The following is a 13056-nucleotide window of genomic DNA, read 5'->3' on the forward strand; positions in this document are numbered from 1 at the left end:
GAACATTGTGACACCAAACTGTCAAAGATGTCACACTATCTCATTTCCTGTCAGTGACACAAGTGTGGGTACACGGGGGTCTGCAGATGTTAGTATATATACAATTTGATTATGTGTGAATGTTTATGAGAGAAAACAGTGGAAGACTGTGAGCACTGACTCTTTCCTTTCCTGTCAGGCAGCACGTCAGTTCGACCTCTCTGTGCCTGTTTCTTCATTCTTCTCCATCTTTCTCTCACTGTCTTTCTCTTTTTCTTTGTCTTTCTCTTTCTCTTTCTCAATTGCTCTGTGCCCTTTGCTGTATCCTTCATCTGTTGTTAGGTATCTCAGTATGTCTAGAAGATTTGGGGCACATTTACCTCAAACAAATACACCTGTCTGAATGTCTGCTGCCTGTTAGACCAACAAGGCTGACACAGCACTACTGGTAAATGCTACCAAAAAAAAATGGTGGAAACAAGTCAAAAGTAGAGTGGTGGTGAGAAGAAGGAGAAGCAAGGAGATATTAGTGGGGAAAATGGAGTGCAACAGATAACTTGCCTTTCTAAAGAATGTGCTTGCAGTCTACAGTTACCCTGTGGGAGGAACATGAGCTCAGCTCCTCATCCCAATGACTCACCCCAAAACTAACACTTCTCTAACAGTTCAGTGCACGTCCCATCGCTTTGTTCCCTCTCATTCAATGAAGCATTGAGTAATTCAGCTGTCAGGGCTGTTATCCGTTTTCAGCCAGTGGAAAGTGTGAAGTTTAATTGACTTAAAATGTCGATGGGCTGTCTGTAGCGTTTGAGTTATGAGTCGTCACTCATGGTATGCATCTCAACTTTGACAGGTATCGCAGTAGATAAAAATGGGCTGATGTACTTTGTGGATGCCACCATGATTCGTAAGGTGGACCAGAACGGCATCATCTCCACGCTGCTGGGTGCCAATGATCTGACTGCAGTACGGCCACTGAGCTGTGACTCCAGCATGGACGTCAGCCAGGTACGACGGTTAGGACAAGGTGCAGAAGAGAGGAGTTGATGCAGTGATAGATGACGATCTAACAGCCCCGATAGTGCTGAGCTATGGCGATAGTGTGGACATGTGCCAGCCAGGAGGTCAGGCAGACACTGATTTAGGGTTGAATAGAAAAGTCCATGGATAAATGAATGAATCAATAGACATTGAGGAGTGCAGTCACTTAAAAAAATGAAGAAGAGACTAGTGTGAACCTTTGTGTCTTTTCAAAAGACCTCAGTATGAATATTGTCTCATACATAACTTTTGTTTCTGGCAACCAGGTGCGTCTTGAATGGCCCACAGACTTAGCAGTGAACCCCATGGACAACTCCCTTTACGTCCTGGAAAACAATGTCATCCTACGCATCACTGAGAACCACCAGGTCTGTATCACAAGGCTGGATCACCACTGCAAAAGCCTTTGGTTGGATACTCACTAAAGGGTTTTGACAGGACTTGGTCCCAATTAAACTTTCTCAAGCCAATTTAGAAGTAAAAGTTCAACTTCTAACATAGTTTTTTAAGTTTTGCAGTGGTGGCAACATTACTGATTAATCAGTTCTAATAATATTCTACTTTCTTACTAATCTTACTTCTTTATAGAAAGTTCCGTTTGTACTGTTTCAATAGAAAACCACTGCCCACATATCTATTGTTTAATCACTAATGTGACATCCTGTGTTGCTGCCTACAGGTGAGCATCATAGCAGGTCGGCCCATGCATTGTCAAGTACCGGGTATTGACTACAGCCTTAGTAAGCTGGCTATACATGCGGCCCTTGAGAGCGCTACAGCCATTGCCCTGTCCCACACTGGCATCCTCTACATCGCTGAGACAGATGAGAAAAAGATCAACAGAGTCAGACAGGTATGAGATAGAGAAGTACTGTGCACAGTTGTTTGGCTGTCTGGTTGTTTTTGGAATGAATTTGTTAGTCTGTTAGTTATTTCATTGGCTAAAAAAACTGACAGCACAACTGGCCTGGCTGCGTGGGCGTTTTTTCAAGATATTCTGAGAGTGTTTCAGATCTCCAGATACTGCATTCAGTTCAGGCACTTTATTTTTTTTCCATTCCTCTGTTTTGATAACTCAAAATGAATTTTGCTTTTGGTAATACATTTTCTTTCATTGAGTGGTGATTTTTTTTTTTCTTCCGTTCTCATCATTAACTGGCTCTCCACTTTCATTTTCTATCTGTGCATTTTTCTCAGGTGAGCACTAATGGAGAAATCTCTCTCCTGGCTGGTACTCCCTCCGACTGTGACTGCAAGAATGACGTCAACTGCAACTGCTTCTATGGTGATGATGGTTACGCCCCCGATGCCGGATTGAATTCCCCCACTTCCTTGGCTGTGTCCCCTGATGGGACACTCTTCATCGCAGACCTCAACAACATACGCATCAGAGCAGTGCGAGCCAACCGGCCTGGCCCTGCTGTCTCAAGTGTGGGTTATGGGGCTTCTGCACAGTATGAAGTTGCATCACCAAGGGAGCAGGAGTTGTACATTTTCAGTGGGGAGGGACTTCATATCCAGACAATAAGTCTGGTGACTGGGGAACCACTTTACAACTTCACGTATGGTCCTGACGGAGAGCTGGCCATGCTGGTGGACAACTGCAATAACACAGTGAAGGTGAGAAGGGACAGCCTGGGCCAAGGAGGAGGAGCTGGCCTGCTCAGGCTGGTGCTACTGCCTGAGAATCAAGTGGTGACCCTGGGACTGGACCCAACAGGGGGGCTGCGCAGTGTGTCATCCCTGGGCCAGGAGGTGGCTCTGATGAGCTACAGTGGCAACACAGGCCTCCTGGCTACCAAAGCTGATGAGACTGGATGGACCACATTTTACCAGTGAGTGTTTGTACTTGTGGGAAAGTGTCTTAAGTGTGTTTGTGTATTTACACCACTTTTCTTTATTTCTGAAATATAAAATAAATGAGTTTCACAGGTTTTTTGTGTATCGTGTTTTGCTGCATTCCCAATCATTCATCTGACACTGCGCACAGAGCACTACTGCCCCCCAGTGTTAACTTTTTTATTGCAGCCATATCCTGTAACATACAAAATAATAATAACTTACTATCAGGAAGTACTTTTGTGTGTATGTGTGTGAGCATATAAGCTTTGCAAGTATCCTTCTCTTTTGCAATCACCCTCACCATAATCTCCTATCTGCCAGGTACGACAGCGAGGGTCGCCTGACCAACGTAACATATCCTACTGGCATGGTGACGAGCCTCCACCGTGAGATTGAACGCTCCATCAACATTGACATCGAGAGCTCCAGCAGAGATGATGATGTCACTGTCATCACCAATCTGTCCTCTGTGGAAGCCTCGTACACTGTGGTGCAAGGTAAAGGCACACTCGGCACGTACAGGACATGCAGTGGAGGATGGGTTGGTCATGATTTTTTAAATGCTCGTGAAACTGCAGAGTGTGTGGCTGAAAGGTGGCCAATTGGTAGGCTCAAGTCATCAACACAAGGAAATATGAATCAAAATTCAATTATAAATAGTATTATTTATTAATTATTTTGAGCAGATAAAGATTTATGTACTGGGTCTGTTTATGTGTTATCAGTGTTTTGACGAGACACACACACACACACAATCAAGAGCTATTTAATCTTAGTATTCAAAAACACAGCCTCCTTTGTGAGGGTGAATGTGTGCCTGCCTGCCAACTCTAATTGAAAGTCTTGTAATTTTCTCTCAGTTATGTGTATGCTCCAGGAGATTATTTTCCTTCCCCACAGACATCCAGTCTTCTCTCGCTCTCTCTCACTGAGTAAAATTACCAATATATAGTTGTTAATCCCAGCTGGGATCATCCTGCTTTTGAATATCATCACAGCAAAATTCATTAAGTCATGTAGAGTGAATCCTCCTCATCCCTCAAGCTTTCTCCTCACATATATGCAGACACACACACACGCACGCACGCACACCACACTAACATAAAAATACAGCTCTCAAGCAGTTCCCATGATCCCTGAGCTTATTTGGTCTGCTTAGAGAGGAGGAAGAAGAAGGAGAATAATTGTGTCCCTTCCCTTGACCAGTGCGAGTGGCCTGACAGAAGCATGAATGCAAACTGTGGATTCTGCGAGTCTGAAGGCCTCAGAGAGAATTAGTTGTAGATGCATTCAGTGATACACCTGCATTGTGGGAGGAAAAGAGGAGAGTTGTTCACTGAGCTGTAAGTCGTTTAAGGTTCCCACAGCACTGTGTGGGTTTCAGCATGGCTCTCTGCTGACATCCTCACTTAACCATCTCCCTCTCTTTCCGCTCTTTCTCGCTCTCTTCATTAACTCCTGCACAGTGAATTCTCAAGGCCCTCAAGCTCTCATTTCTCCTTTTCCCTCTCCCTCGCTTCTGTTTTATTACGAGGTTGTTCAGACAGAGAGAGCAGAGAAGATTTATCTAAAGGCTGTTTCTGCCAAGTCAATGGATAAGGCTTCACTTGTCTGAGGCATTGTTAAAATGTGCCTTGAGCTTTATTACAAATTGGCCTTATGGATTACTGTCATTTATGACTGGGCTTCAAAGGGAGACACCATCTGATTCCCTCACCTTTTGTAAATGAAATGAAAAAAAAAAAAAAACTCACCCCACCGCATCTGCCAGCTGAGAATAATTTTATCTTTCTTTCAATCACATCATTGTGATCAAGACACCTGTTTTCAGAAATCTTAGGGAAAGTGAGGCCTCAGCATCACTGAATTATCTGTTTCCATTGTTGTGTTTTAAGTGAGTCATTAAACTGTAGAGACAGGGAGATTATAAGAGAATTCAGTTTCATCTGACTATTTTTAATTCAGAATATTTTGAAGTTTTAAAGAAAAGGAATCATGTCCATCAATATTTTATGGACATAATCTGATTCTTACTGATATTGGAATATGGGTTTATGTTTTCAATATAACTGAGTTAGAACTGTGGTTTGCAGTATTTGGTATTTGAGAAAACTGGTCCTGTGTACCCTAAACTTAAATGACAGCAGTGTTTTCTCCAAATCTGGAGATTTGCTTTTATTATTTCTTTTTAGATCCTGCCTTTCATTTTTTTTTTTTTTCAAAAAAAAAAAGTAGGCAGCAGCATTGTAGATGGCATATTTTCCATTCTGGTGCCCATGTGCCCCTTACCTAGTGCCTATGTTTCCTTATCAAAACTATGCTCCCATCCACCTTCTGTTATTGTTACTCTAACTTGTGAAAAGGAACTAGTTACTAGTTCAGGATTTCTTTCCATAATTTGAGGAGAACACTCTGGGAGCACTTGGTTTATTAATTAGCTCTGACCCTAATCGAATCAGGTTATGGATTTCTTGGGGGTTTGACCTTCCCTCTGAATTAGGCAGAATTTAAATATCAAGGCCAGAAATCATCTTGTCCCCCTAGTAGCTGTTTTCCTTGCCTAATGTATATCTGCTTGTCTCCCCCTACAGACCAGGTGAGGAACAGCTACCAGCTGTGCAACAACGGGACCCTGAGAGTGATGTACGCTAATGGTATGGGCATCAGCTTTCACACCGAGCCTCACATCCTGGCAGGCTCTGTCAGCCCCACAATTGGTCGCAGGAACATCACCTTGCCCACTGACAACGGCCTCAACTCCATTGAATGGCGTCTGCGCAAAGAGCAAACCAAGGGAAAGATCACAGTGTTTGGGCGGAAGCTAAGAGTGAGTTAACCTTTTTCATGTTTCATATGTTTAAAAGAGCTATTTAATAAAAATATAACCTATAGCCAGTTCTTCCTCTCAAATTACCCCTTTCCTTCAGGCTCACGGCCGAAATCTTCTCTCCATTGACTTTGACCGCAACACACGCACAGAGAAGATTTACGATGATCACAGAAAGTTCACACTTCGCATCATGTATGACGCTCAGGGACGGCCAGCTATGTGGCTGCCCAGCAGCAGCCTGGCGGTGGTCAATGTGTCGTATTCTACCACGGGACAGCTCGTTGGTCTGCAGAGGGGGAGCATGAGTGAGAGGACCGAATTTGATCCTCAGGGACGTATCCTGTCACGTTCTTTTGTAGACGGAAAGGTGTGGAGCTACAGCTATCTTGACAAAGTAAGTAAATTTATCTTTAACATATTGTGTATGTAAAAAAAAATTATCAAGTCAAGGCAATAGCAAAAATGAATAGTCATCTGGATTCCAGAATTCCAAGATACATAATTTTGATGGTTATGAAGATTCTAATTTGTTAGCTAAGAGCAAATTACTCTTGGTGCTGTTTCAGAGGAGGCAAGTCAACCATTGTTAATGCTATTCTTTTGATCCATATTTTCCTTCTCTCTCTCTGCTTTCAGTCCATGGTGCTCCTTCTGCAGAGCCAGAGGCAGTATGTCTTTGAATTTGATGCGTCAGGTCGGGTCACAGCTGTCACCATGCCCAGTGTGGCCCGCCACACCATGTTCACACATGTGTCTGTTGGCTACATCCGCAACACCTACAACCCCCCAGAGAGCAACGCCTCCATCATCCACGACTTCAGTGAGGATGGCAGACCTCAGGCCACACATTACCTGGGCACCGGCCGCCGTGTTCTCTACAAGTATGGCAAACTGGCAAAGCTGTCAGAGATTGTGTACGACAGCACGGCTGTCACTTTTGGCTATGACGAGACAGCTGGTGTGCTTAAGATGGTCAACCTGCAGAGCGGGGGCTTCTCTTGCACCATCCGCTATCGCAAAATGGGCCCACTTATTGACAAGCAGATCTATCGCTTCAGCGAAGAAGGAATGGTCAATGCTAGGTTTGACTACACATACCATGACAACAGCTTCCGCATCGCCAGCATGAAACCGGTCATCAGTGAGACACCGCTGCCTGTTGACCTCTACCGATATGATGAGATCTCTGGAAAGGTTCAGAAATTTTGTTTTGATCTGCCAGGCTTTTAATCACTTTTCAGCACTCATGTAGAAAAAAAAAAATACAAAGCTTTGCCTGTGAATTTATCTTCTTTGGCTGCCAGAGGAATCATCATTTCTTCAAACTTTTCTATCCCTCCTACAGGTGGAGCACTTTGGAAAGTTTGGGGTCATTTACTATGACATAAATCAGATCATCACCACAGCCGTCATGACGCTGAGCAAGCATTTCGACACCCATGGTCGCATCAAGGAGGTCCAGTATGAGATCTTCCGGTCACTTATGTACTGGATGACAGTACAGTATGACAGCATGGGAAGGGTGGTGAAAAGAGAGCTCAAAATTGGGCCATACGCCAACACCACTCAGTACCGCTACGATTATGATGGAGACGGACAGCTCAGTGGCGTCAAGGTGAATATTCTGTGTGGAGAATTGGTATGATGTAGATTTTTAGTCACAGTCTTATCTTTAGAACCTTAAGTGTTCATGACACCCAGAATGACTCAGCAACTCTAATCTGTCATTGACATTACACTGTGACCTTTCTGACGTAAGGTTGAATCAACTAAAACTGATGGAATCATATCAACAAACATCACTGTTTTATTTCAGGTGAATGACTGGTCTACCTGGCGCTATAGCTATGACCTGAATGGTAACCTCCATCTGCTGAATCCTGGCAACAGTGCCCGTATCTTGCCACTGAGATATGACCTCAGAGACCGCATCACACGCCTGGGAGATGTCCAGTACCGCCTTGATGAGGATGGCTTTCTCAGCCAGCGTGGTTCAGATGTTTTTGACTATAACTCCAAAGGTCAGCTACTTAGGGCTTACAATCGAGGTCCCGGCGGCTGGAGCGTTGTGTACCACTATGACGGGCTGGGCCGCAGGGTGTCCACAAGGAACAGCCTGGGACAGCACCTTCAGTTCTTCTATGCAGATCTCAACCACCCAACCAGGGTCACACACATTTTCAACCACTCCAGCTCAGAAATCTCATCGTTGTACTATGACCTGCAGGTCAGTGTGGGTGTACAGAAATGTGCTATATCTACCAATATCCTTTCTCTATATTTCAGCATATCATCATATGTAATGAAGAAGTATGGCAAAGGCTTTATCTTAAAACTCAATGTAAATGTACTGATTTTCTGTCTCACCATCAGGGACATTTATTCGCCATGGAGGTTAGCAGTGGAGAGGAATATTACATTGCCTCTGACAACACTGGCACACCGCTAGCTGTTTTCAGCAGCAATGGACAGATGATCAAACAGGTAATACACAAAGTAAAGCTTCAAAAACTGTGTGTAAAATCAACATGAAATCTGCATACGGAAAAGGATTCTGGGATATGCTGTGCCCAAGACATCCTTGTACAATACACTAAATATTTTTTCAGCTTCAGAGACACTTCTGTTCCTCACACAATGTTCTGACCTTTCCATCAGAGGCAGAGCCGAGAATCACAAAAGGCAAAATTACTCTGCTTGTGTCACCCAGGTGCAGTACACAGCGTATGGAGAAGTGTACCTGGACTCCAACCCAGAGTTCCAGCTGGTGGTCGGCTTCCATGGTGGTCTCTATGACCCCTTGACTAAGCTGGTCCATTTCACCCAGCGGGACTATGATGTTTTGGCAGGACGCTGGACCTCGCCTGACTACAGCATCTGGCCCAAGATAGGGAAGGATCCCTCTCCATTTAATTTGTACATGTTCAAGAACAACAACCCCCTCAGTGACATGCTGGACACCAAGAATTATGTCACAGGTAGAGTATTAATATATATTTCTATGGTGCACATGTTCATTGTGTCGTATGAACATTTCTACATAATTTAATCATTTTAACTTTGTCAAAAGTGGCTGGACATATTTATTAAAATTGTTCATTTCCCTTTGTATTTCAAAATTTCACTGTACTACACAGAGTGAATATTTTACACAAAACATTCAAGAATGCTGTCCTATCATTATGCTGTAATGGTTAGACAGAGGATAAAATAATTTTTGTTTTGTAACAAAATAGATATAAATGTTCAGAACAAACTCAGGATAGCTTGTTATTTCCTGGCATTGTCTCTGATATCTCTGGTGTGCAGAAGAAATCGTTATGGACAAGAGAAAATGTACTACAGATACATCATGATAGCTTTGCATAACACCATATAAACCACAGTAGCAAGTACTTTTTCAGTTTTTTATGATAAAAAATGATCCATTTGCTACCGTGTTTAACTATTCTGCAAATTAATTTCACTCCTGTCTGCTGTAGATGTGAAGAGCTGGCTGGTGATGTTTGGCTTCCAGCTTAGTAACATAATCCCAGGGTTCCCTCGACACTCGCTCTACTTTGTGGAGCCACCGTATGAGCTGCAGGCCACCCAGCACTGTGAAAATGGACAGGTACAGACAACTGTGCTGGAAATGACAGCAAAATCAGAACCACTATTAACACTGTGACAGTGAATCAGCTTTTCTGTTAATACGGATTCAAGTTATCTTTCAGGGAAATATTTACAAATGGTAGTCAGTTGTGTGTTAAGACATTACACTGTCTTACAACAGGGTGACAGAGTTTTCTTCTGTTGTCTCCTGCAGCTCATCACTGGTGTGCAGCAGGCAGCAGAGCGTCACAACCAGGCCTTCATGGCCCTGGAGGGTCGGCTCCTCAACAAGGAACGCAGAAGACGCAAGGACAAGCCCGGCCACTGGTTTGGCACCAGCACCCCCATAATAGGCAGAGGAGCAATGCTTGCTCTCAAGGAAGGCCGAGTGGTGGCTGGTGTATCAGCTTTGGCCAGTGATGACAGCCGCAAAGTGGCCCTAGTTCTTAATGGTGCCCAGTACCTCGAAGGCACCCATTATACCCAGGATGGGAAGGATTGCCACTATTTTGTTAAAGTGGGCTCTGCTGACAGTGACCTGTTGGCCCTGGGTCTTACCAATGGCCGTAAATCACTGGAGAGCGGTATCAATGTGACGGTAAGTGGCCGCTCAAGAAGAGGAGTGACTGTGGAGTTTGCAGTTCCGTCGTTAATACTGAGTGTTCGGTATGGGCTTGCTGTAGATGTGGTGGATGAAGAGAAGGTAAGACTGTTGGAACTGGCCAGGCAGAGAGCATTGGCTGGGGCATGGGCCAAGGAACAACAGAGGGCCAGGGATGGGAAGGGAGGTAGTCGCCTCTGGACGGAGGGCGAGAGGCAGCAGCTCCTAACGACAGGTAGAGTACAAGGCTATGATGGCTACTATGTACTGCCTGTGGAACAGTATCCAGAACTGGCTGACAGCAGCAACAACATCCAGTTCCTCAGACAGAACGAGATGGGCAAGAGGTAACAGCCCACGTTAACTTGCTTGAAAGGCACTTTCACTTGTCTAGGTCCTGCTCCTTTTTCCTACCCAATATCCTAAACCCTACTCCTCTCAAAACCTATGGAGAATTAACCAACAAGCGGGGTTATTCGCAGAACGCTGCAGGGACTTTTGAAAAGAATGACTTATCAGAAAACATATTGTTAATTTTACTGCCACAGGCAAAAAATTTCAAGTTTGGTCAAATTGTTCTTTTTTTGAGAAAAAAAACTTTGAACAACTGAAAAGCACTGAAGAACTTTGAGAAATGTTGCTTAATGAATAAGAAGATTCCCCTTTTTAAAAAAGATAGTGATATTTTCGCCCATATTTTTTGGGTCACACTGAGAGCGGCCGTGACAGCTACTCAGCACTCGGTGGAGTTGTACTGTGCTGGCTTCTGCACATGAAGGCTTTTCTGTCTCTAACAAACACTGAAGGCACAGGGACCAAAGTGGAGACAAACCCAATCCAGAGGGCACCCATTACAACTACACTTTAACGGAGGACATCATAAACAGCGACAAACAATACAATGTTAAAGGTCGTCCAATACTATGAGTTGTCTCCCCGTCTCAGGCCTCCCTTCGTCCCACCATGGACCAGTCCTCTGCTGCTGAGGCTGCACACATCCAACCAAGCAACACAAAAGCTGTCCTTGAACAAATCCAAGCTGTTAATGGACTAGATAATAAACTTTTTAAAAAACAAGGTAAAAAAAAAAGTGATGGCTATATTTGTGGACAGTGGTATCACACAGCATTGTTTATTTTGAAATGGGGAGAAGAATCATACTACTACATATGTGTCAGACTACGCTAAATTTCAGGATGTTGCGTATACTGTAGATGCCGTAGTTTTGTACGTTTCAGTCGCGGTAGAATTGTGAGACTTTCACCAAGGCACTTCTGTACAGAACGATGAAACACAACACTCACAGTCCAGAAAACATGCTATGTTATTATTTATTTTATTCTTTTTTTATTTATTTATTCTTAGTACTATACGACAATCATGAATGAGTCACCAGTTCTATTCCAAATGAACATTAACGGATGAGTTTATTTTCTTTTGTAAAATATGTAAGAAATGTTCATTTTGTTTTTGTATTAATTTCAGTTTGCTGCCAGGGCAAATAATAGTCACTCTCAAAAAGAATAATTTATGTAATAAAGTGTTTTAAAAAAATACAGTTTATACTTTAAATAAAGTCTTTAAAACTGTGAATCTGTTTTTTCGAAATATATTTCGATGTACAGTGTATAGACCTACCTTTATGCAGCACAGTAGAATATTGTCCAAAATATCAAGTTTTATATTTCTAAGAGGAAGTGGCTTGTAATGTGCTAAATCTTTAGCTGGTCTTACTACTCTAGAGTTTTGTGGCACTCTAATATTCCATATCTACAATACCAATCCCCAGTTTGTTGTTTTTGACTGTTTTTTGTTTGGAAGCAGACATATTTCTGTCCTAGATCGCAACAGCAGTAGCAGTAATGGATCCCTCTCACTGTGAAGAGACTCGTGCTGGATGTCATAATGTACCAAATCAGTATTATCAAAGGATGATTCTTATACATTCACTGAAACGAGACTCTTCTGAGAACCTTATCAATAAAACATAATTGTTTACTTCAACTGAGCAATGTGTAGTTCACTTTCATCTCGTTTTTTGCGATTGCAGTTTTTTGATGTTCTTTTTACAGTAGCATCTTTCACCAGACTTGAATGGCATGCACTGCCATGCATTTCAACCCGATTTTTTAGTGTTGTTGATATAAGCATTTTTTTAGATTCCCTTATTTGTTAATACTGCATGAACCTCACATATGATGTACATTTTTTTTCTAAATATTCTGAAAAACGAAACCGTAAATTTATGCAGTGTCCACGAACAACCACATACACCTACTGATTTCCTCTCTCCAAACGCTACTCACATTCCTGATCACACGCACATACACATATTTGATTGATGGACTACCAGGCGTGTATTGTCTCTGTGTCGAGAAGTATAAGAGGAATAGAGAGGAGTTGAAAAGATGCTGCAGAGAGAAAGAAGGAAAAAGAGAGGAAGAAAGCAATGAGCAATTCCTTTCCTGAACTTGTATAAAACCAACAGGTATGAATGAATGCATCTCGTCATCACCGACGCCGATTAGTCATTCACAAGGAAGGAAACATTTAAAGCTTTTTACAACCAGCAGTGACTCATGACAGAGGTACAATGCATCTGAAAAGTATTCACACCACTTCGCTTTTTCCACATTTTGTTATGTTACAGTCTCATTCCAAAATGGATTAAATTAAATTTTTCCCTCAAAACTCTACACAAAATACCTCACAATGACAAAGTGAAACAAGTTTGCTTGAATTGTTTGCAAATTTATTAAAAATGAAAAACAATGTACATAAGTATTCACACCCTTTGCCAAGACGCTCAAAATTGAGCTCAGGTGCATCATGTTTCCATTGATCATCCTTCAGAGGTTTCTACAACTTGAGTTGAGTCCACCTGTGGTAAATTCAGTTGATTGGGCATGATTTGGAAAGGCACACACCTGTCTATATAAGCCCCACAGTTGACAGTGCATGTCAGAGCACAAACCAAGCGGTGAAGTCAAAGGAACTGTCTGTAGACCTCCGAGACAGGATTGAGACATGAATTTTTGCCTTTGACTCAATTTCTGCTGCATTAAAGGTCCCAAAAAGCACAGTGGCATCCATAATCCGTAAGTGGAAGAAGTGTGGAACTACCAGCACTCTTTCTAGAGCTGGCCGCCCAACTAAGCTGAGTGATCGG

General features: G+C 42.8%; 1 protein-coding gene across 2 annotated transcripts in view; it reads left to right on the forward strand.

Annotated features, from left to right (window-relative positions):
* Positions 1 to 12031, forward strand: part of tenm2a (teneurin transmembrane protein 2a) — a 62953-nt gene extending 50922 nt beyond the window's left edge. Inside the window, exons 12-25 of one of the 2 annotated variants that reach the window (XM_046405809.1) lie at positions 833 to 987; positions 1287 to 1388; positions 1700 to 1873; positions 2218 to 2855; positions 3184 to 3359; positions 5454 to 5689; positions 5790 to 6086; positions 6329 to 6886; positions 7038 to 7307; positions 7509 to 7919; positions 8066 to 8176; positions 8403 to 8670; positions 9175 to 9305; positions 9501 to 12031. In XM_046405809.1, the coding sequence (XP_046261765.1) occupies positions 833 to 987; positions 1287 to 1388; positions 1700 to 1873; positions 2218 to 2855; positions 3184 to 3359; positions 5454 to 5689; positions 5790 to 6086; positions 6329 to 6886; positions 7038 to 7307; positions 7509 to 7919; positions 8066 to 8176; positions 8403 to 8670; positions 9175 to 9305; positions 9501 to 10238 (4265 nt within the window). In that variant the 3' untranslated portion in view covers positions 10239 to 12031. Of the gene's footprint in view, positions 1 to 832; positions 988 to 1286; positions 1389 to 1699; positions 1874 to 2217; positions 2856 to 3183; positions 3360 to 5453; positions 5690 to 5789; positions 6087 to 6328; positions 6887 to 7037; positions 7308 to 7508; positions 7920 to 8065; positions 8177 to 8402; positions 8671 to 9174; positions 9369 to 9500 lie in introns of those variants that run through there. The other variant, XM_046405808.1, reaches the window with a different exon arrangement.
* Positions 12032 to 13056: the final 1025 nt, after the last annotated feature.

The sequence above is a fragment of the Scatophagus argus genome, chromosome 12 (assembly GCF_020382885.2).
Source record: "Scatophagus argus isolate fScaArg1 chromosome 12, fScaArg1.pri, whole genome shotgun sequence".
Lineage (NCBI taxonomy): Eukaryota > Metazoa > Chordata > Actinopteri > Scatophagidae > Scatophagus > Scatophagus argus.